General features: G+C 39.0%; 1 protein-coding gene across 3 annotated transcripts; it reads right to left on the bottom strand.

Annotated features, from left to right (window-relative positions):
- Positions 1–775: 775 nt before the first annotated feature.
- Positions 776–24,879, bottom strand: DNAJB4 (DnaJ heat shock protein family (Hsp40) member B4). Of its 3 annotated transcripts, none has more exons than XM_085067897.1 (4): positions 24,723–24,879; positions 9,240–9,525; positions 6,349–6,923; positions 776–4,773 (listed from the first exon to the last, which is right to left on the bottom strand). In XM_085067897.1, exons 2-4 carry the CDS (start codon positions 9,448–9,450, stop codon positions 4,540–4,542), a joined length of 1,020 nt encoding a protein of 339 aa, XP_084924023.1. In that variant the 5' UTR covers positions 9,451–9,525; positions 24,723–24,879; the 3' UTR covers positions 776–4,539. The 3 variants fall into 3 exon arrangements, with proteins under 3 accessions (XP_084924023.1, XP_084924024.1, XP_084924025.1); XM_085067898.1 differs by lacking the exon at positions 24,723–24,879 and adding an exon at positions 24,147–24,316; XM_085067899.1 differs by lacking the exon at positions 24,723–24,879 and adding an exon at positions 9,603–9,703.
- Positions 24,880–25,066: the final 187 nt, after the last annotated feature.

Here is a 25,066-nt window from a genome sequence, read left to right as displayed (position 1 = left end):
GAGAAGCCTGAACAAAACAAGTCATGCCATCCAACAGGCCACTGCTGAGCAATCTGACAAATGAAGAGTTGAGATTCTGTACCTCATGAGATTAGTGCTGCTATTTGCTCAATTTGCACTCTGAAGTGGCTGGATGAAGGATTCTCCGGTTCTATAGGATGTGCTCAGAAAGTGATATAGTAAGAACTATTCATGTCAGCTGCAAAGGAGGACTAGCATTTACTGACTGGCAAAGTAAAATTATCTTAATTATATTTACAGTAGCGTGTTTATGTCCCATATTTTTTTAGGTCTAGCACATGAATTCAAGTGCACAGAATTTCACCCTAAGTTATAGAAAATTTCACTGTTAAAGGAAAACCTATTCGATCCCAAAAAAAGTCTGCTTCCAGTGAGTCAGACTAGCACATAAGATGCACATACTAGAAAAGAAGGGAGAGCATTTGTTCAACACACCACAAATAGGCTTCAGGAAGCTTTCAGCACATCTAATACAAAAATGGCTGAGTGAAAGAATGGAATGCTAACACCCTCATGACAGCAGAAAGCTGTGGAACAAGCAGAATACCACTGCATGGCAGGAAGGAGAAACAGCTGTAATGTAGTTTGACCTACTCTTCCAACAGCTTGAGATTAGCCTAAAGCTTGATGTTGGTGAGATTAAAATAGGATCTTTAGAAGCAGAGGTTTCAGACTTGCTGGATGAATTCCAAAGCAACTTTTACTTTCTATGGCATCTAAGAAACTTTCAAGAGATCAAAAACCCTTATCCCAATTTCATGAACGACCATTTTATTTCCATGTATGTCAGTAGTTACAAATATAGTAGTTGACTGAGTATTTGCTTCCTTCTCCCAAGAAGCTTTATTAAATAATCAAGTGGGTTTTAAAACATAGCTTTTAAGCACATTTTTGTTTAGAAAAATATTTTTTTAGTGAATCATGGATTAGATAGATATTAATGCTTCCTCATATTTTGAAGTAATTCTACATGCTGGTTTCTGAAACATATACTTTGTTACCTCATCATAAGAAAAGAAATACAAGCATTTATTTCATACCAGTCCTGTAAGTTTTATATTTTGAGCTTGAAAACAGTTGGAAAAGTTTAGTTTGCTATACATATATATATATATATATATACATCTCTAAATACACAAGATACTGCAATTCCTCAATTTAGCACTACTCCTCTTACCTGAAGATGGTTACAAAAAAATAGTCCTAGTTACTGTAACTTTTTTTTTTACAAGTTGGATATGGTTACAAGATCTTGGATTACAAAATGCTTGATTTCATTAGCTTTTAAACTGACAAATAGGTATTTTAGGTTGATATGCTTTAAAGTCATGTAGCTTGTAGCATCTGCCATCATAACAAAATATAAGAGAAAGTTAAAAACCAACTTTACACTTTTTACTTAAAAACCACATAAGAAATGCAATACGGAACATACTGAAATGGAAATTTTTTCAACAAACAATATATAATATTAACAATATGCAGAAGCACTAAGCAGCAATTTTTTTTGTGATACTGCTCCAGCAATTGTTTATTTCCTGCAGATTTAGGACTACAACTGATACTGCATGAAGAGGTCTGCAGTTGAAAAATTGACTTGAACAATACCTCACAGAAATTCTACTCCTTTAAGTGACAGAAACGAGATTCTTATTACACTCATTAAAAAGTTATTGTAAATTAAATCCCAACTTCCATATGATTTACTTTCCCACAGAGAATCACATATATAACACTGCTGTTTCTTAGGCTACCTAACAGAGCAGGTAGCCTCTAGATTTCCACAGGCAAAAGGCTGACAGCAAATCTTAACATACTTTCTTATGAAAAACAACAAAAGAAAAAAAAAAACCCAAACCCTTTGAAAGTATTAAAGCACTGTATTATGGTTTTAAACTCAAGTAATTATGCATGCCCACAAGGCATTTCTTTCAGCAATACCATGCTGCAATCAAGGGAACCAGCCCTATTACTGTTTTATAAAACTAGACTATCACAGAGGGGTCTCCATCTCTCTATGCATCTTTTAGCTCTAAAGATAACTAACTCATATTTGAATTTACAAAAACAAACTCAATTCAAGCATATGAAAGTTTCTGGGCAACCCCTATCCCACATTGTGTCTTAAGCAAACTTGGCTTTAGCTAGGACCTGGGCTCTTTCTTCTTCATGGGAGTAACGTTTGGCCTTTGAAAACAATGAATACTTGAGATCAGCATGATCTTTGAATACCTGCCCTGACCAAACGCTTTTACAGGGTTCTTTGGGCATCTTTCTAACCCAGCACTGACCTGCTCCCTAGGGAGTTGTCGCATGAGTACCACCATCTTTGGACTAAGCCTCTTTTGCAGAACATGGCCCATAGCACTGTCTAGCAAAATGTGCCAAGACCAAGTTCACTGAATCATTTGTTTACAAGAAATCTCTTGGCATCATGTAGTCCAACATCCCTGCTCACACATGGTCAGATGGAGCAGGCTGCTCCAGGCAACATCCAGACATGCTGTGAGTATTTAGGGATAGCAACTCCTCAGCCTCTCTACGAAACTTGTTCTAGTGTTTGCCCATCCTCACAGTAAAAGGTGTTTCCTTGTGTTCATTTAGTCCTATCACTGAGAGCTACTAAGAAGAGCCTGACTCCTCCATCTTCATTCCCTCCTGTCAGGTGCCAAGATCTCCCCCAAGTCTTTTCCTCCTCAGGTTGGCAAATTCCAGGCCTCTCATACATAGCCCTGTACTAGAGCTACTCAACTAAGTTTGTATACCTCAAGCACCAGGGAGTCCCAGTACTCCAGATGTATCCTCATCAGTGCTGACAGTAACGAGGATCATCTTCCCTCACCCGCTTTGGCCTCTGCTGCCACAAGGCTGCATTGCCAGCTCAGTTACTTTGCTGACAGTTTGCTGTCAGTTACTCCTCAAAGGAGCAAGACTCTGCATTCTCCCTTGTTGAACTTTGTGAGAATCCTCTGTCCAGTTCTTCAGCCTGTTGAGGTCCCTTTGAAAGGCAGTACATCAGCTGGTGGCACCAGCTACTCCTCCCCATTTTATACGATTTGTTAACACCATCCCATAATTCAGGTCATTAATGAAGCTGAACAGTACTGGCCCCAGTACTGAGCCAGAGGGTACACCACTACTGACTTGCCTCCAACTGGATTTTGTGCCACTAATTAAAATCCCACTGTGCCCCCTCATTTAGCCAACTTTTAATCCATCTCACTTTCCAATTATCTAACCTGTACAGTCTGTCTACTGATGTAAAAGGTAAACAACACAGACTGTTCTCCCAACATACTCAAAGCTCATTGTAGATGGCAGCTAGATCGATCAAGCAAGATTTCCCTGTTGTACATCTCTGTTGACTACTCCCTTTAGAAATGCTTTCCAGGATTTTTTCCCATCACATTACCAAGGGCTTAGGTGAAGCTGATTAGCCTGTAGATTCCCAATCATCCTTCTTGGCTGTCTTGAGGAGTGATATTTTTTCTTTTCCAGTCTACCAGAACACCTCTCAATCTCCCTGACTATTCAGAGATAAGTAAGAGTGGCCCTGCAATGGCATCAGCCAGCTCCCTCAACACTTGGGTGCAATCTGTCAGGTTTACAGACTTCCAGTTAAAGTGCACCCTGACCCAGTCTTCCACCGACAAGGTTCCAGATTTGCCCTCTAATCTCAGAGGCCTGGAATTCCTGCATGCCTGTTTTACCTGTAGTGACTGATGCAAAGGCAGCACAGAGCATGTCAGCCTGCTCCATGTCATCTGTCACCAGCTTCCCTGCCCCATTTGACAGCAGGCTCACCCTTTGCTATTCAGGCCCTTCAAGAATCCCTTCTTGCTGGTCTGCCTGAAGTCTGAGGAACTATCCCACAGCAAATGGCTTCTCTGGCTCCTCAGGCCACGTGCCCTTTGCCAACCACAATGCAGTCCCTGACGCTTCTGGGGCAATAAAGAGAAGGCTTTCATTGCACAGGGTGGAGGTTCAGGAGTCCAAGCTGATTTTTCCAGGCTATGCTTTGTGCAGTGGAAGGCAACATACTGAAATGATCTCTTTCATGTTTTGCCCTTTAAAATATTTATACTTTTGTGTATTTCTATCCCTATCTCAGAATTCTGTATAAATGTGTAATGTTATAGACAGCGTAAGGATATAAGAAATAAAGTACTTGGAGGCTCAAGTACTGTATCAGAAATATGGACTGACGTCGTAAAATAATTACTGCATTTTATATTAAGCAAAATAATGACTAAACTTTGCTGATTAGGAAGATTTAAAACAAAATTAGTGGTTTTCCCTGTAATTTTTACTGCAGAATTCACCTGTATGACTTCTAGTTAAACTCTTTTCTTCTCATGCAGCATTACAGTATTTTCCCCCCACCCATCCCACAAAACAAACAAAAAAAAAATCCAAAGATTCCACTAGGTGTTACAGATTGCACTTTTAAAGCACAGACTTGCCAGTCTTCTGCATTTCCAGTGTCCTATTTTAATCTGACATACAGAGTTTTCCATTTTACGAAACTGGAAGATTTCGCCTAAGTACTTCTTTTGATGCTGGAGAAATGTTATCTGGGAAAATTACTTCAAACTCTATAATTAAGTCTCCACGTTGGTCAGGATTTTTGGGCAACGGCAAACCATATCCAATAATTCTTCTTCTCATCCCAGGCTTTACCACTTCATTTACTGTCATGGGTATGGTTCTTCCTTCTATCGTTGGCACATTGAAAGAGCTGCCACACAAAGCCTAAAAAAAGATTGTAACATGAGAAAAAGAAATTGGTCAGAACTTTTTTGTACCTTCAAATGAACTTTGATTATTTGAAAGTGACTAGAATTGTAAACAGCATTTCTACTGCGCACTACTACGTCTAAATTTAAATACAGTGTTCCTCTCTTAAAAAAGAAAGATTCTGAGTGTCACTGAATTTATGAATCTTACACAATGGTCACTGGAGGATAATTGAGCTTGCATATCCTTCAAAGACTTTATTAAATAGTAAGTGAGCTGAGCAGAGTGAACTCCTCATTCATACTTCTCTACCGATGTCAGTCTTTTAAATTTCCATTGGAAATTTAGAATTCCATTTCACTTTTTGGTTTTTTACATTGCACAGGAGCTTTATTCTAATGCATTACTGACCTGTATTGTATCAAATTTCAGAACAACTTTAAAATGTCTACAAGCAGAGGCACATCAAATTTCACACCTGTCTTATGTGAATATTTGTGGTGCCTAAAGAAAAGCAAACAATTTTGTTGCACCAAAATTAGAACATTACAGACCTCCTGCTCTATCCAACAGTTTATTTTCATTACTAGGATCTCTGATAACAAGATTTTGATTCCTCCAACTTCACTGATTCAGCACACTTAGTCTACACTGATAATGTCCAATTTGCATAACAATGCAATGAGTCTAAATAGGTTTTTATCTGTGAAAGAATTTAATACCCACATTAACATTTTGTCTTTTCTCCCTCCCTGCCTCCTTTAGGTGCTTCACCTCACTTCACACTTATTTTAGCTCAGAATCCTTTAAGGTAGCTTAATTTACAAAAAGAGCTTATAATGAAAGCTAGAGTTTATTTCTCCACCTGATACTAATTAAGAAGAAAAAATACATTACACACACTCAGCTACATTATCTTTTAAATGATGATTATATTGAGGCTTCAGAACTCCAAGAATTTGTGCTTCTGACTTTTCCTTCAGAAAGCCAGTATGTTTTGACTTGCAATGGAATTTTTAAAAGCGATACTATTTTTGTTGTTATATATAGCCCCTCTTACACCTGTTCACAATTATTTATCTTCATGAAATCAATCTCTATGTAGTTTGAAATCACACTGCAGTAACTTTTAAAATAAAAAGGGACACAGAATTTGGTGGCAGTAAAAATACTTATGACATTTCTACTTTGTCCTACAGAAGTTGCAGTCATATCACAGCAGCAAGGAGCATACTATATAGGATGTACTTGTTAGTTTGCATTTGTCACTTCAGCCTAATACAGCATCAGCTAGAAAGGTTATGTATGAAGATTTAAGACACCTCAACCTTTATTCTTACCCTTCCACCCTTACCCACTTCCACCTCTATAGTAAACAGCTTGAAATAATGTCTCATTTTTATCAAAACAGCTATTGCTTCCAGAATAAATAACTGTGCTCTTCAGTCACATGCTGACAAAAGTTTAACTGTTTTAAAAAACCACCCAAACCCTAAATCCTCAAACTTCACAGCAGCCAGACAGCTTTAGCCATTGTATCATATTGTAATAAGGTCAATCATTTAGAGTTCTACCACAAGAAAAACTTACCTCCCTTAAGCTGATCTTAACAGGATAGACAATATTTGATCCATCTCTCTTGAAATGAGAGTGAGGTTTATCTTTAATGATAAAAACAATATCAGCTGGAATTGTGTTGGGTGTTTCATCGCCTTCTTTCGGGAAAGTGATCTTGGTGCCTTCTTTCCATCCTCTTTTTATGTCAATTGTAAGGATTTTGTCCTCTGTTCGGACACTTCTACCATCTGGGTTAAGCCTTTTACGTGAAATCCTCATTCTTTTTGTGCAGCCATGATAGATCTCTTCCAGTGACACTTTAAGTTCATGGATTACAGGGGGATCTTGTTTACGACGTAACTGGCTGCCAACTGTATTCCTTTCCCTTGGGAAACCATTCATACTAAAACTCGTGAAGGATCCAAATGGATCACCATCCACCTCCATGTCTTCAGTGTCTCTGCCACCAGGCATCCTCCTTCCAAAGAAGATCTCAAAAGGATTTGTGCCACCAAAGAAAGCTGCAAATGTAGCATGTGGGTCACCATGGAAGGAGTACCGGAAGGTACCACCCTGGCCATCAGATCCTCCAGCTCCTCCTTTAAGACCTAAGTAAGACAAATAAGCAAAGTTAAAAACAAACTGGGTATTAGTATTAGCTTTCCTACTGTAGAGTTTAACGACATCAGGACAGAGGAGTAAAAAATATTTGCAGAAGAGTGAAAGTTCTGCTTTTCAAGGAAGATTTGCCATGACAATATGCAGTGCTAACAAGCAATTCAATAGCTGGAACAGCAATAGGTATCCTGACACTGCCTATTTCATTTCATATGATTGAAACCAGTTATTTTAATGAATTAGCATCTTAGAGCAGAAGACAGATTTGCTTGGCTTGACTACAAAGTCTTTTGGGAATTGCATCCTTCTACAGGGTGTCTTCTGGGGAAAATTACTCACTATCATATGCAACATATTCCATAGTCTCTATAGCTCAGCTGTAACTCAGTGTTAATTGGTTTTACCCATTTTCCTGCCATTTGTTTTGAGTAAAAGGTAACACGCCAACAATCAAGCACATATATGTTATCTTAACATTCAATTTAGAATCCCAAACTTATCACAGCTTGTGTTCCTGATACAAAACAGGTACAAATCCTGGGAACTCTCTTCAATGCAGCTACAATAAAAACATCTTGGAACTCACCAAGATCCATTTGGATACAAAAACCTTGTATACACTATCACTGTCTCTGTGCAAAAAAATCACAAGGTTATAAATAGCTTTGTTCGATCTTTCACATGGAGAGATCTACATCTCATTTCCTCCTGCTAAGATTTTCCTTACAATTTTAACTGGAAAGTCCCTTGTATTTCCTGTGCTCATTCCAAAACAAGCTAAGATCAATTTTCTTCAATGCCTCTGCCATTAGGTGATCAAGTATTTCCTTGAAATAGTGCTCTTCCCCACTGACCATTTCAGGACACTTTCTCAAACCATTAAAAGACAAAGTCTTAAGAGACTTTTATCTCTAAACTTACAATGCCTGTTTTTTTAACTTTTTTTTTTTTTTTCAATCTTAGACCAACTCAGAACTACAGCTGCTATCATACTTTTATAACCACAAAAAAAAGAAAGAAGGCTTACATTATGAAGCTGGCATTCTGTAAATTTGAAAGAGGGGTTTGTTGGGGATTTTTTATCTCAATGTTCTCATGCATAAGCTTAAGGCTGGGTACTGACACTAACCAAGTAAGACATTAGAATGCTTTCCCCATTTCAATACAACACCAGATCAAAAGTACTTAGCAACCTATAGTACATCCATCCTTCTGTCACACCACTGTTAATGCCAAACAGGCAGATCAGGGGATTCCATCTGTGATAGCAGAAGCACACCTCCTGGAATAGCTAGCCTGAAGTTACTGAAGGTACATCAAGATCCTGGCTGTAAAAGCTCTGAAGTTTCCTCCTTCCTACAAACCCCAACCCTCTGCATTTCCTTTAAAACAACTAATTACATTCTTATAAGAGTTTTGAGAGCAAGGCATACCTCCTGAGGCACCAGGAGGTATTCCCATATTCATCATTCTAAAAGTTCTGCTTTATATCTTTGCCCAATAGACTAAATACTGTTATTTAAGTGTCCTCCTTTACAATAGTAAAAAACATGGCCCCAAGTGAATAGCAATGAGCAGGCCTACTTGCCACAACGGAAGTAATTATTTCATATGGAATTCCTGATACCATACATTTACAGGAATGGATGTTAATGACTTCCTCTGTTGCTTAATCATAAGACTGAAAGCCATGTTGGTCAAAAATGAGAAAAAAAGAAGAAAAAAAAGTCATCCTCTCCAGATAACCATTTTAGGACAAATATGACATTTCTGAGGCCTCATTCTCTTGGCATGTTATCACTGTTTACAATTAAAGCTAAAAAATTGCTCTGGTATTTCATGACATCAGCCAAATTCTTTCCTCTCCAGGCAACATGCCAAGGACAACTACAAGCTGGACACCTGGGCTTCTGCTTAGTAGGACTGCCTTGCCTATATCAAGCAGATTGCCCTTAAGAAAAAGTTAAAGAAAAGAATATATGGTTTGAACTGCACCTCAAAAACTGCTATGGCAAGGAAAGACAGCATTTAGAGATCCCAGAAAGCTTTTTAAGGGTGATAGTAACATTTTCTGTTCAGTAACTTTTTGCCTGTCAAGTATTTGGGCTTTATAAAAAAAACTATTAAAATAAGAAATTAAAACTATGCCAGCATTAAAGCCCAGCAATGCATTTTGTATTTACAACCTGATGAGCTAAACAAGTATTTTGTCCTAAAAATGAACACATACCATGTTTGCATGTTTATTTTGCTTCATTCAACATAATGTAAGTGACCAATTAAGAGTATAACAGAGACATACATACCTTCCTCCCCAAACTGATCATAAATGTCTCTCTTTTTAGGATCACTCAGCACTTCGTAAGCTTCTGCAACCTCTTTGAATTTTTCTTCTGCGTGGGGAGATTTGTTCTTATCTGGATGCCATTTCAGCGCTTGTTTTCTGTAAGCCTTTTTGATATCCTCATCAGAAGCCCCTTTTTCAATTCCCAGGATAGAATAATAATCTTTCCCCATGCTGAGTGTTGGAGAAATTCAGATTTTCCTTGCTATAAAGAAAGCAGCGTCCAGTGTCTTAGCAAGGTGGAAATGCTGGAGAAGGAAAAATAAAAATCAAACTTTGAATTGAAACAAACAGAACTGCTACAAAACAACAAACTCTACATTACATTAAAGAAAGACTAGCCAGCTTCTCCGTATTTCATTCCCTCCCCCGTTGCTCATTTATAACTGATTACACACTGGGCAAGGCACAGCCCTCTGCAGAGCCCTCCCACCTAGGGACGTGTCTGCGCTCTTTCTAGAACACCAAATAACAGAGACGTCACTTCCCCGCCGCCCCAGCCCGCACAGCTTTCACTCTCCCGCGCCTGCGCGCACAACTTCTCTCGGGTCCCTTCCCAAGCAACTCAAGTTTAAAGGTTAGAACAGAGATAGCAGTGCCTTTCACCAACAGGGCAGGATCCAGTCAGCTCTGAAGACTTATCTGCCCCAAGAGACATGCAGAAGCCCATCTCGAGTAATTATAGCATTTTACTTCACCGTTTCTATAGAGACAGCTGTACATAACTCTTTTCCAAATATATCAACATGGATTTGTAGCCTTTCCAGCAAAGGCTATGAAGCATTTTGCACAAATTAGCTACTAAGCTTCAGAAAGCAAAACTTCCTTTCTTTAAAAATAAAGGCACCCTCAACCACAGCTGACCATAGCCACGCACTATTAAGCACTAAGAATCAATCTGAGCAAAAAATACCACTTTGTTTACCACAACTCAAGCCACTAAATTAAAGCAGACCAAAACTGCAAACCCTGTTTCTGCCTCCTTCTATGGAATAGGAAGTATCAAGCTTATTATACAAGTATGGCAATATAGCAAGCAAATAGCTTTCATCTGATGAGATGCTAATAACAGAAAAATACTTGGTCTTTCCACATTTGTTCAAAAATATATAGAACAAATTTTACTAGTGAAGTATTTCTCATGCTCCTTGGAAAAATTGCTATGAAGTTTTAGCCTGCAAGATCTCTTTTGTACCTCTTGTTAAGAGCTAGAGGTCAAGAAATTAGCTAAACTTATCAGTAAGGCAATGAACTTCAAGACAGATTAACACAACTTGAAAAATTACTCCTCTCTGAAACAAAATGTTAAAATACACCACTTTTGGTCATATTTATGTGTATGAAGACATTTCTAGGCTCAATTACGAAGTTACTATTATGTTGGTAATTAAGCTCTTCCGCCTTGCTTCTAACAATAAAACCCACTAATCCTCTGATTCAGGGAGCATTATATTTGAAGCTGTTTTCTAGAACTTGCTCAAACTTTAAAGAGATTGATCAGAAGGGACAGAAAATGCCTCCTTAACCAGAAAGTACTAGTAAGAGATTTGTGACTTTCTATTTTTTAACTTGTGTCATCCTCCTAATCCTCACATAATTGTCTTTTCTTTTCCAATTTCTGCAGTAGAATTTACTAGGTTCCTTCCATTGTATACAGGATTTGCCTAATTATTTATTTGGATTTTTTTCCATTCTCCTTAGAATATGTGTGGAAAGGTAAAAAAAATAATGAAGTCAAAATTTCACCAGAGTATTTTAGAAAGCAAGAACTTTTAGCATATATGTAGTTACTGTTTCAAATGTAGTAGAGGCCAAAGGTATTGAACGAAGGAATTGGCTCCCCTTGTCACCAAAGCTCTCAGGACTCACTTGCATTTTTGGCACAGTGCGAGTCACAGGGTTATAGAATCAATTACCTTTACAGCTGAAGGAAGAAGTTGTTGCTAAGCTCCACCTAGAATAAAGCTAGTCTTTTACTAAATCACCCCCTCCTTTTTATCTTTCTTTTAAAAGTGCTCTTTCAGGTAATTTAAAATTAGTATTTCAGATAAATTCTTTGAAACCCACATCCTGAATTCAACATTTTCTCCACCACAAATACTGTATTAAGCATGTGTATCTCCTTTTAAGTATCACAAAAATACTCAAGCAGCGCAATTACCAAGCCTTAGTGATAGATTCCCTGCACCCCCCCCATTTTGTAACAACGTAATTAATTTTGCAGGTTTCATTAGAAGCCACAATAATAATGATTTTTTCCTTAAATAAAAAGGTTCTTCACCTCAGTTGTCAGAACTTACAGAAACTTATTGACAATCACAGTGACTGAGTGTACAGGCATCCCTTCTCTCCCTTACAGAGGGGGACATGCTATTCCGGCCTAAGTGCCTAGTTATACCCTAGTTATGTCAGTTATTCCCTAAAAATTTAACTACTTAAGATTCCGAGTGGGATGTACAGCAATGACTACATTACTTCTACTTCCTGCCCTGCTTGAGATCTTCATGTCAGAATGAATTTATAGTCCGGAATCTCATATTTTTTAAGAGTCAATGGGATAATATCCCAGAAAGCATGTTCCGTCTCCATGTTGAGATGTTCCTTTTATCATACAATCAAAGACCTTTGGAAAATACACATAGGCTACAGTTTCTCTCACATGCTTATTGAGCTCTTTAAACAATTTCTAACAGACAGAGATACTCTCCTAAAAGCAGAGAAAACTTTAATGTTATTATTATTAAAAGACTAGTGTGCATACGATGGAGATCTAATAATTACACTTGTAACCATTTGGGTACATCCAATCATACCAGCACTACTTCAGACAGTGAAATCCACCTGCTAAGTGTGGTATGTTTTTACATCTTCCAATTTTGTTGTATTAGAGCTGCTAGATTTTCTGATCTCCAAATATCTGATATTTGCACTTCTTTGCTGCTCACTTTGTTATTTTATCCCATATTCCTCTCCAGAATTACTGTCAAAAGAAAAGGAAGGAAAATCCTTCATGTACTCCACTCAAGGACTTCTGGCCCTGCAGTCTCCCTTCAAATATGCACAGATAAACAGAAAACAGCCTTGAAAAACCACAAGTAAATATTTAGTCTTACTGCTACAGTCCTATCTTCCCTGTTACCATATACACCTAGAAAAACACTCTTCTAGATTATAAAAAGACTTTGCTTCCCATGTGCTTGAATATCTTCTGTTTAAACACCTGAGTAATTGTCCCCTAAAAAAACAGATAAAGTCATTACCTACTGTGTGTCACATAACTCCTTTATGGGATTATTTTGTTTTTCACAAGTTTCTGCATTTCTACCTTGATGTCTTCCCATTCTGTAGCAGAAACTGGAAACATCACAGGGCATTCTGTCAGTATGCCCATTTCCCAGAGTCCTTGCATTTCAGAACTTCCACTTTGTGTCCAAGTACCAGGGGCACCTGCAGTGTTTGCTCATCTGCTCACACCCACTTCTAACTGTGGCACACTGGGATGTGAGCTCATCTTCTACGGGGACTTTCACCTTTAGCTTGAAGGAGGGGTGGTTCTGGGATTTGATCCGGTTTGTTTAGGTAGCATTAAGAGCCTACAGTCTGAGAGATCCTACACAGGCTGTGACAAGCTGGGATCTCAGCTCTGACAAGCCGGCACTGGTGTGTCGTGCAGTTTACTCAGCCTTCAAGAAGCAAGTCACTCAACTCTGTATCTATAAAATTTGCAAGGCCACAATCAAAGACTTGATTAAACATGCCCCTGAAAGAAAGCCGAAGAAATTCTCAGACATACAAGTCCAGTAATGTACTTGGCTGTGAAGCCACCTCACAAACATAATAGATAAAACCCCCTCACTATCGATAAGCTTCCTTCCTCGTTCTACCATGTTAATTCTCTGACTGATATATCACATTATGACTCAATTAACCATCTATATCATCAGTTCTTTGTTTATACAGTCTTCAGATACAACAGCTACATTCTATTTCAGGCATACCAAAAGTTATCATCGCTCCAGTACCAAGTGGTATCTAAGAAGTTTTTTGTTATACTCAATTCTGTAAAACAATTTTCTGCAAAACTAGGCAATCTCACACATGTCTTTCTGTTCTTATAAACTACTTCAGGGTAATGGCATGGTACTCCTATTATGTCCTGAGAAAGTTAACAGCCTGTATTTGTCCAGTGCTTCTTTACATCACTGGTTATGTTACGGTATAGATTAAAAGAAACCCCAAAATGGGAATTTCAGTTCAAGCCTTTTAATGTTGACTGGGGGGGGGAATAGTAGATCCTTAACTGTAACAAATTACAAAAATGCCCAATAGACTATTAAAAATTTTATTGTCAGGAAAACCAAATAAAATTTTGAAAACATACAAAACTTGCCTAATATAAGCAACCTCTTAGCTAAAGGATTTTCCATGTTCTCTGATCAGAAACGGTGGCATTCACTTTTGTAATACCAGACTCCTTTTTTTTAATCTTAAAATGTGTATGAAATACACACTAGGAAGCTGAAAATTGTTCCTTTAACAGCTCCACTTCCGAAACCAAGTTTGACTACTGCATTCCACTTGAGTTAGTATTTCAGTAAAAGAATTGTTGCTTTAAAACGTCTTTTGCATTATTCTCTCAGAACAACCACAGTTTAACTCACATACATACGGCCAAGAGCTACACATCTTGTTTGGCAGAAAGTGGGAGCAAGATTATACCACTTCCAGGTCCTAGAAGAGTTGCACTGACAACATTAGCTTTGAATCAGTTGTTTTCTTTAAAGAAGCCTTCATAACAATTGAGATAAATTATGGAAACATTCATAAAAATAACATATTGAACTGAAATTATAGATTAATCATAAATTAGCACCACTTATTTTAAGGAAAAGCTTCTATGCAGAACAGTGTCAATATTCCCTGAAACTGCATAAAAATGCTCATTATTTCCTTTCAATTAAGCCATTTCTTCTGTACTCCTCACCTCTCAAACCATAGAAACAAAACTGAGAAAGACAGGACTAGATCACAGAACAAATTAAAGAGCAAACAAAACCACAAAGGCAAATTCCAGACAGATCACAACTATAAATACACATGTGCACGTAAATGTCAAGGCAGAGGAGCCAAATCCCTCCCCAGGAACAGCTTTCACAATTAAGTACCATAATATTTGCAAACCCACATAAATGAAAGGAATAAATTTTAGTTTGTCTACAGTGGTTTGAAGAAAGCACACCTATACACAACAGAAAAACTTCCTGTAATATCAGCTATTGTTTCCCCAGAAAAAAAACTTTTGACAAGTCTTCTCTCCACCATCTTTAACTAGATGTAGTTGTTGACTGAGCTATGTTTATACTTTATATACAATTTATACTGTGAATAAGACCTGGTACATGCAAACCCCATTCATGAATTCTATTATTAAACATAGTTTCACCACAGAACTATTCAGCAGCTGGTATCATACACAGAAATAGACAATAATAAAGAAGATAAAGAAGAAACAATTAGTTGATTTTAAAAAATGTATCTAACAAAAAATGCAAAGTGAAACCTGCAGAGCATGACAGTTCTAATTGATGGCCCTAAAAGAAACCTTCATTTAGTCATGTACTTCATGCCTCAGTAGCCACCAAATTTATCAAATTTTTACTTCAGTTCTCTGTGGAAACTGCTACAGTGATGGAACTAAAAATTTAACAGTACATAAAGATTTTGGGCCTGATTTTACATCTAATTGAATTATCATAAAAGCAAAGTGAAATGCCACACAACTTACAACCAAAATCATTATATTTAAGTTACACCAGTCCTAGAATCAACAAAATTATTTTCTGTTGTTTATTGGCAGTATGTGTTTCAAAACAATGCCAATAATATTACTGGAACGTACATGAAATTCTGTCAACAGGCCAAAGGACATATTTTTAAGGTCTTTTATGGAAAAGCTTACTTTAAACATACATTCCAGAGTATACATGAATTTACAGCTCAAGTTCAAGTGTTCAATCTCACACCAGAGATAAAACTGAAATTGTTCATCCAACTTTAAAACTTACTACAAATTATTACATGTTAAATTATGGATTGGGTTCTTCTCTTCAGGAAATTACTTCCGCTACATATGCATTATGACCTCTGCAGAATTACATAAAATACTAAGACAAAAGGAAAACTAATTTCAAATAGATTTCCTATTGAACACTAACAACTACCTTCAAGAACATGACTAGCACACTAATCACATATCAGAACATTGCAAACTTACATCTCATACCTGATTCCTGTCTACTAAGTCACAAACTCTACTAGAGCTGAAAAACAAAACTACGCTTGGAATAATCTTCCACATTTTAACTTTTCACCGCTAGGAGGGAATGAACGACTATTTGAAAAGTAGGCAGAACTCTTAGGATACTGCATTGATGAAAATGCAATTAACTCCCTCTTAAGAGTGCCTTTAACGACTTTAGCAAAGTACCAGGGAGCACTTAGAAATTCAAAAGGAAACACGCGAAGTATGGCCACACAAAGCAACACAAAGTACTTTCGTTTACAGGCTAACACTTGCCTCTTCCAAAAAATAGAGATTCCACAGGTGCTTTTCAACTCCTTACTTAGATTCTGTGTCTATTTTAATTCCCACCCACATATTTCTGTAAAGAGCTTCCTATTCAATTTGAGTGATCGACCAGAAAAAATGCCAATCATGCAAAGCATTTAACAGGTTCTCTCACATTGCTGACTATGCCTACTTAACACAATACTACAAACTTCAAGTAGTTAAGAATGTTGTCATACACAGTTTTGTAAATATCTGTATGGAAAAGTGCACTGTCTTGGTAAGGAGAAATATCTCCTGTTATTACCAAGAAAACCCCCACATTTACAATGCAGCTGAAGTTCTGTTTCACCTAAAAAAATGTTCGGTTTGAACAAACTCTGAACAATTCACTATTTAAGTTACCAGTCTGGGGCAAAGAAAGGAAAAAAATACCGTGGCCAAAGTTCTTAGTTTCAGTTTTACATCTAAAAAGCCCTATTAGATTTTTGTCCTAACTACCTGCAGCTCTGATGGTTATCACTCAGAATCTACCCAAGCCTCAAGGAGTTCTGTCCCGAAATAGCCCACATGCAAATGCAGATTTAAGACTTAATCACATATTTATCACACTGTACTAGTCAGATTTCTGACTCACATGTCAGCAACCTTCTCGTGCTTGTTATATAACAAGTGAAGATATTTATTATGATGAACAGCTTAACGCTTCGAGTATGTTCCGTTTTCCTCCCCGACTAGATGCTTTTTCTTTGATTGTATAAGGCTTTATAGCCCTTCTGGTAATTGTTTTAAGCCAACGTACTGCTACAATCCAAGTCTTTCCGATTCTCAAGTTCCGGCACACCCAGACCCTGAATGTCAGCAATGCCATCACATAGGACTAATTTACTGAATGTACCTATACATTACACATAGCCACAGGCTTCCATATTCTACTGTTTTCTCAGCATGAAAAGCACATCACATAATAAAACATATGTTGTTTATAAAATGTTAAAAAAGTACTGATTAATTCTGATAAGTGTCAAAAAACCCACAAGATTGCTTGGTAGCCAGAAAAAAATTAAATATTAGGAGCTACTAAACATTATTCTAGTATCATGTGAACACTAAAATACCAATAATACATCTACACCTTAACTCTTTCTTCAGCTCCCCCAAACCACGTGTATTATTTAAAACAAAAAAATGTTCAGGGGACCATAAAAGGCAATTAAAAAAAAATGTAAATATTTTCACGAGTAACAAATGAGGATTGAATTCTTCTGCAAAAAACGCAAAAGTCACAAAGGTCTGTGAGGTTTACAAATGATGGAGAAAGGAGATGAATCATTCATTACCTATGCCAAATTATTTGCAAAAGCCAGTTTTTAACAATAAAATTAAGAAGTTCTACAAGTGATAGAACTCCCTGCCAAAGGACACTGGAAACTCAATAATGGTGTCAGTGGGACACTGAAAAAATACTACTGAAGAAATGCACTGCAAGTTTCTTAACAAATAAACCAGAGCAGGAATGTCAGACAAAAAAAAAAAAAAAAACAAAAAGTGCAGACCACCACTTTTTTGTCCTGCAGATGCGGTTATTACACAAGCCTTGGAAAATAAACAGTGAATATTAAGTATATCTGTATTTTTTTTTCCACCTAAGTGAAACAGAGGGGTGTTATTTACAAAAAAATACACATTTTAAAAACAGGTATTTAGTAACACTTGTTAAGATGTTTCGGGTATTTCTGTTTCAGTAAGAGTGAGGCTTCATTTGACATTCACAGTCAACAGATCCAGCCCCTCTCCTGCAGCACAAAAGGGCAGAAATCTCTCTAAAAATATAAGGCCAGAATGGTCAGCTCGTACACTACCTCCTTCTGCAGTCCAGCATTCCCCACCCCGCAGCCCAGGGCCAGCTGGCACAAACCAAAGTAACATTTGCTCTGCGCTGGCTGAGACTGGACACAAGGCCAGGCAGCTCAGACCCTGAGAACTGAGATTGGCTCCCTACCAGATCTTCCACCAAATGAATCCCGGTGTAGGAGAACTTCTGTGACCTAATGCCAGTGCTATGTACTGATTAACAGGAAAAGGACAATGGAAAACTCAGCACTAGTTTCCACAATAACCCTTGCTGACCTTCCTTCAAGACACTGGAACTGAAGAAGGTGTTTTAAAGGCATTTTAAATGTATTTATTTTAACACCTTAAATAAAGTCAGTTATCACAACTCTGACCACCCAGAATATTAGGATGGGCAGTACACTTCATTTAATATTTATTTCATGGCAGTAGTACAGTACAGTTCCTCTTTTAGCCTTTCATCTGTAAAAAGGCAGGTATCTGCCATCTGTAACAATTTACTCGTGTTCACATTAACCATAGTAACAATTCCTTCATCCATAAAAAAGTAATCCTATGGGTTTTTTCCCATCAAACAATAGAATTAATAACCCACTGTCTTAGCAAAGAGGCAGCAACACAGAATCAGGGCACCTGCAGAATAAGGATATTCCTCACAGGTTAGCTCTTGCAAACAAATCTCTGACGCTGGCACAACTTAGATGTGACCTGATCTGAACCTGAAGTCTTGTCCTTCCAATGGTTCTCAGCCTACCATTAAGTATTTGGATTCGTTCTATTAAAAAAAAACCAAACAAAAACCAACACTGCCCCAACACACTGGCAGTTTGGAACATTTATTAGTGGAACATGACACATTATAGAAATATTTTCCTAACGATGAATGTACTGCACAGGTTTACACTGAAGGCCGACAGACTCATCTAGAATTTTATCACTACTTCAGTCATGTTCCATAAGCAAGGAACAGACAGAAGTCATGTCTGCAAATTATTTTTTCTCCTTGCAAAAGCATTAGATGTTTTTCTGACATAACTAAAAAGCTATCAGTGAGAAACAACTAAATAAATAAATACCATCGTGGCAGGTCACATACAAGAGGGGGGAAGGAGAAGGATAGGTGAAAGATGCTTGCACAATCCCTATCCAAACTCTGCCTGTGGTTTGTTAAGGTTTTTTTGCCTCTGTAATAATGACAGAAATTAGTTTCCAGTAGAAAATAAACTATTTTTTTCAGCCTTGATGAAGAAAAGAACTGCAAACACAATAAATCCACTTGGAAAAGCAACTCAGCCACACTGCATTGTTTTAATTGCTGTTACACTCACACAAGATCAAGGTTATTAATGCACTACCAAATAAGGAACTGCCCACATTTTTGCTGTGGACATGTGATCCTACTGTTCTTACATAAGCAAAAGGAGGTGGTCACACGAGATGCTTTTTCCAGAGTGTGCTCGTCAAAATCCCACCCAGCTGCTCTGATTCATGCAGCCAGTTTTACATTCAAGGCTGAAAACACAGGCACTGAGCTGTGGTACAAAGACAGGAATTTGAAAGGGGATGTCAGCACAAAGCCGTTCAATCTGAAATGAGAACAATGTCAATAAGAATGTATTTCACCTACAGAAGACAGAAACACAGGCAGCCCTAGTTCTATTTACTGTAATCTGCTGCAATAGAAGTCAAAATAGTTGCTCATTAGTCTTTCTTATGTTTCAACCATATCCCATAGCTAAATTATGTTTCATAGTTGGTTTCTCCCTTCTTAGCCTGGAGGAGTTTTGAGAAAAGATAGAGGGCAGAAGTTTACTAGATCTACTTTGCAGTTACTATCTTAAATTACTTTATTCCTCTAGTTTAAATACTGCCTACTTAGCTAAGAGGTAAAGAAGGTACAACATGGAAAGATAAACAACTCAGCAGAAAAGTATCTAGGTGTTGTGAAGTGATAGCAATTTTCAGTATGTATTCTACTAAGAAACTATCAAAAATCTGCAGTTCCATGAAAATTTTCCTTCACTCAAAAGTTTAAACTTTGCATTAAAGTCCGACAGAGACATGTCACTGTAAAAGTGACATATTTTCTTCTTACCTTTTCCCTGCCGTTTCTAAAAAAAATTCGGTAAAGAAAACAGTGATTAATTAATCCGAGTACAGAACAGAACCAGTTCACTCACAGAGTATAACCCTACCAGACGACAACCTGTAAGCAGGAAGTAAAGGATCTCCTTTGAATATTCTCTGCAGAAAATACCAATCCATATGGAACAGATTTCGAGGTACATTTGTTTTTTTGTTTATTTAAGCTAAACTTACGAAATCTCCAGTCCTCTTGCACTTCATATCAAGCTAAATCATGACACCATCCACTGATTTTGAGTGGTATTTAGAATTAACCCAGCAACATTCATCCCTTTCTAAGCATATGCAGCATTGCTATTGATTTAATAAAGAAATATCCTGACACATTCACAAATTTAGCTGCAAACATTTATTTTTCCCAATATATGCATGTGTTCCTTACAATAAAGTTCAAGAGAATTTTCAGGTTAGATAAGCTTGCTATAATCATGGCTTTATGGACTGAAGGAATTATTCATTTAGAGCTTCTAAACCATCTCTTCCAGTCTTTCCTAAGACTTAGAAAATATTTACCTTTCTAGGTTCAGGATTTTTTAAAACTTACACTACAATGCATGCACAGTTTGGTCAAAAATAAGATGCTCTGACTTACAAATTAACAAATACAATTGTACTGTTTAATTAGTACCAGAAAAAATACTACTAGGGATCAGGCCTAGGTAATAGGGAAGAACACCAATCTCTCCAGAGTAATCAAGCTTTTCCCACTATAAGAGAATTCTGATTACTAATTCTGCCTTAATTCAAAAAAGTATTTACTCACTAATTAAAGGACTTGAATCAGCATTCTTCAGTGCACTGCTGAAGGAGGGATACAATAAACACTCCCATACCCTGCAGCTACTAGTGCATTAATCATCCGTTCTCCCTTTCAAAGTCTCTCAGTCCCCATCTCAGTCCTTCTTAATCCCCATTCATATGCACCTTCCACGCCTAGCTCTATTGCCCTGCTTATTTCAAGCAAGGCCTTTCACTCTTCTCCCCCCTCAGGGAAGAATTTTGCAGATGTTAACAGCAAATTCTCTGTGCTCTCAAAGCTTTTCCTCCCATGACATCGACACAAAAACATCCAGCCCCCTTGAACAAGTCAGTAGCTGAGCACTGATGACACGATCATGCTGACTAATATTATCCAGCTGCCTTTTGCACTACATTCTTTCTATACAGTGATCCACAGTCTCTTTGCACACTGCAGCTGTATTTAAGGAAGAAGTGAGTGTTCTCTGACTTATCCTTCGCTGTCTGACACACCCAATGCAACGGTGGCCTAATACAATGGAAGCCTTCTGTAAGCCAGTCAAAATTTTAAATAAATATGAAACAAGACTCAAGAGGAAAACGTGCGAGGAAAGAGCTCTAAAGATTCTATAGCATTTATACAGCTTCTCTCCAAAGTTTTAATACGATATAACTTTCTTATAAGAAATGCAGCAAGACTAAATGTAAGCCAAAACCACCAAAGATTTAACTTTTTTTTTCACTCATTATATGAAAGTTATCCAAATATTATCCAAATTGTGGATCTGAAAACTGTAATTACTACTTCAGTGCACAAGTAGTAAATATGTGCAAAATTCATGACAGATCATCAGTTGTTTGGATACAGCACACGCTCAATGTTCTCTCAGTTATTTAGGAGAGTTTTTTACTAATAATGTTGCAGATCCTGGACACACTTTGCCATTGGATCTGACAGGATCTAAATCAATTTATCTACATCTCTCAAAGTGATGAAATCATCAGAAACCAACTTCAGATTTCAGCACCGAAACAGTGACTTGCAGAAACCATGGCAGGCACATGTACAGCTGTATCACAGTGGTTACCCTTTGCTCGTAAAGAACATCAGCACTTCTCCTATAGAGGTGTTCAGTGTACTGAGGCAAAGCTAAACAAAACATGCTACCCAGAGGGTTTCAGAGGCAACTTCATAAGAAATGTAATCCTTTACTTACTGACCTTGTGAGAGGTCTCCTTGTACCAGAGAATCACTTCTTTGAGGACTGCACTACCTTTTGGTCTGGTCACCACAGAGCAAAGCTGAACCGAATTGTTAAAGAGGAAAAAAAACAAAACCACCCCACAACCCAGCAGAACTCAATGCATGCATGCACTTAAGAGGCTTCGGTTATGCAGAGGATTTGTGTCAGTTCCATGCTTTTACATTAATACTTTTGCAATACCTAATACAAAAATACCCTGAGGACCATGTGATAAAAGTAAGGTTTTTTTCTTCATACATAGTATTTGATTAATATTTTTTCCTCAGAACCATCCATCACCAAAGCCTATGTACATTTCCCTACTATTCATCCTTCTTTAGCAAGAATGAGTTAACATATGAAGTGAGCAACAAAACCAAAATTCTCATGCTCTAGCAACCCAATGCAAACAACTATTTACATCAAGCATATTTAATTTCTCTGAAGGCAGACTTGAGAAAACAGGCAGTGCCAGCGACTTCTAGCAAGTGAGAAAGCAAGGACACCCTGGTATATGCTGCTGCATCATGCCAGCAAAATACTTGAACGAATACTGCAGTTAGCACTGTTAAGGGGTTAGATACTCATCCCACTCCATTAACAGACAGAACAAATTAATCCCGTAGGAATTATTTTCTTAACAGAAATATAATTTTATAAAAGGCAAATTAAGAGTGCTTAAGAGATGTGGTTTTCTAGCAAATAGGTTCTAAGTGCCATCATGGGAAACACAGAGAAAAGCAACTGTTAATAAAGGTCATTGGATCAACTAAGGAACAGTGAAAATAAAAAGATCCTTCTCCTCTTCAGTTTGCTAAATCTCATGTTCTGACTGTAAAGCCTAAGAAACAGTAACTTCAAGAACTGCGAGGATTGAGGAATCATAGACATCCTAAATACCACTCTCACCTTTCAAAGGAAGCATCACTCCAAACAGCAGTAAAAAGCTGATAGAAACCCCTCAAAATTAACATTCACTTATCATCAGTCGTTTATGAATGCAACTAGAACACTTACACAGTACCAGACAAGTGCTTTTATTAGCCCAAGGCATTATAACTGCTTAAAAACCATCAGCGTTACATGGCTACTGGCCTGTCTCACTGAACTTAGCACAGAGACACCAGCACATGTTGTAACAAGAGGCAAAGCACACTAATGCAGTAGTGACACACACATCATCCAGTAAGTGGAGAGTCATAAAACACATAGCCAGTGGCAAGGAGTGGTTTTAATGCATCACAGTCAACTGCTATTGCTCAATTAATATTATACAAGTAAATGCCTGCTATAAAGAGTCAAACTCTCAGTATGTAACAGAATGAAAAAATGTTGTTCAGCAATAGCGGCAGAGTCAAGCCTAAGAATTAAGCTCCCACTCTTCGAGCCTAATTTTGCCCTCTTCCCCCCCAGCTAACACAGCTACATTAATGGAAAGTATAAGCTGGTTCTTATCAACATGCTTTTTCAGCATAAGTGTCACAACAGCAAGTTTCACCTGGCTGGAATAATACACTGTCATCTGCCTAGAAGCATGTAGAAATTTTAACTTAGTGGAATATATTACTCTTATAACCTTTCTAAATGCTACGACCTCAAAAGTATATAGGAGTAAAAAATCTAACATTTTCTCAGCTTCCTTTGGTAGAGTTACCTGCACTGGAGAATGCAGGATAATCTGAGCTCAGCAGCACTGTGACTTATGGTCTAAATGATCCCAATTACCATCGTCTTAAGGCAGCGTGGAACTACAGGCAGCACTGAACGACAGGGAAGGGAAGACAGTGAGAGGCATTTTTTAGGTGAATACAAGACTCTCTATACACAGCCCAAAACTAGGCAAAGTCCAAAACAAGTTTCTGAAGTAGAATCACTGACAACAAAGAAACACGATCACTGAGGCTGGAACAGACTTGCCACACGTCAGTTTAAAAGCACATACGTTCAAAAAAACCACAAAAACCAATCTATGACGTTTATGTAAAGCAGGAGCCCACGAAAAAGAAACAGTTCAACGCACAGAAATATTCTTTAGAAATTGCAAAGCATCTCGTCAGGACGGTACAGAATTCAGTCGTACAGCAGTCCTCCTCCAGTACTATCTAGTCTCTACTACTATGATTCCTTAGACTTTCTACGACCTTATCCTGATGTGAAGCCTTTACAACACCGTCATCCATATTCACCATGACAGTTCATCCCCACCAAGTCGCAAGACCTCAACAGGGCCCAGATTAAAGCATTACAGACTCCAATTTTTCATTAAAGCTTCTGCTTGCGCAGCCAAGAAAAAAAAAAAACATAGCTATAAAAAACGTACATTAGCAAGGGACATTTTCAGCTAGGAAGGAAACAACCATGGACACCACAGAAGGAGGCAATCGAAACTTCGTAAAAGGAGAGAGCCGGTCCCGTTTGGCGGGGCTGTGGAACGACCTGCAAATCCGTTCGAAACGAGCGGCCGCGCCCGCAGGATCGGAGCGGCAGAGCGCCGCGAGCAGCGGGCCGGGCCGGGCCGGGCCGCTCTGCCCTCAGCCCAACGGCTCTGCCGCTCCGCCGCCTCGGCACCAGCCGCCCCTCGCCCCTCCCGCTACCGGCCGGGCTGCCCCGCCAGGCGCCAAAGCTGCTCCCCCGGAAACGGCGCTCGCGTTGTTGTCTGTGACAACGCCCGGGGGCCGTGCAGCGCGGGAGTCTCTCCCCAGGGCACCGCCAAGCTCCGGCGAGAAGAAAGCCCGGCTACCCGCGGCTCAGGGCAGCGCTGCTGCCACCGCCAACGCCCCCTCCTCAGCGCGCCCGGCCACCCGGCGGGAAGGCAGAGCACCCCAGAGCGCAGTCTGACGCGGGCAGACGGCGCTGCCACAGCGCCAGGCCCGTCCCGCGCCCCTGCCGCACTCACCGACCGCCGCCTCAGCCCGGCCCGAACACGCTCCCAGCAGCCCCCGCTCCGCAGCCGGGCTCCCCAGCGCGCCCCCGCGACTCCAAACCAAATGACGCGAGAGCTCTGCGCTGCCTCCCGCCCCGCTCCCCTCCCTTCGCCCCACGTGACTCTCCCGGCCCTATCAGCAGCGTCTCCAAGCGCTCGCCCCTCACGTAGAAACATCGCGATCTCCCCGCCCCCCCCTGCAGGGCGGCCCCGGAGGCCCCGCGGGCCGGGTGGGCGGGGCCGAGCGAAACGCCGCGAGGCTTCTCCGCCGTTCTCCGGCGCCCGCAATCAAATCCCGCCCGAAATCTCGCGAGGCT

The sequence above is a fragment of the Lichenostomus cassidix genome, chromosome 8, assembly GCF_008360975.1.
Source record: "Lichenostomus cassidix isolate B80296 chromosome 8, HeHo_3.0, whole genome shotgun sequence".
Lineage (NCBI taxonomy): Eukaryota > Metazoa > Chordata > Aves > Passeriformes > Meliphagidae > Lichenostomus > Lichenostomus cassidix.
The sequence above is the reverse complement of the archived record's forward strand: the minus strand, read 5'-3'. Positions and strand labels throughout refer to the sequence as shown.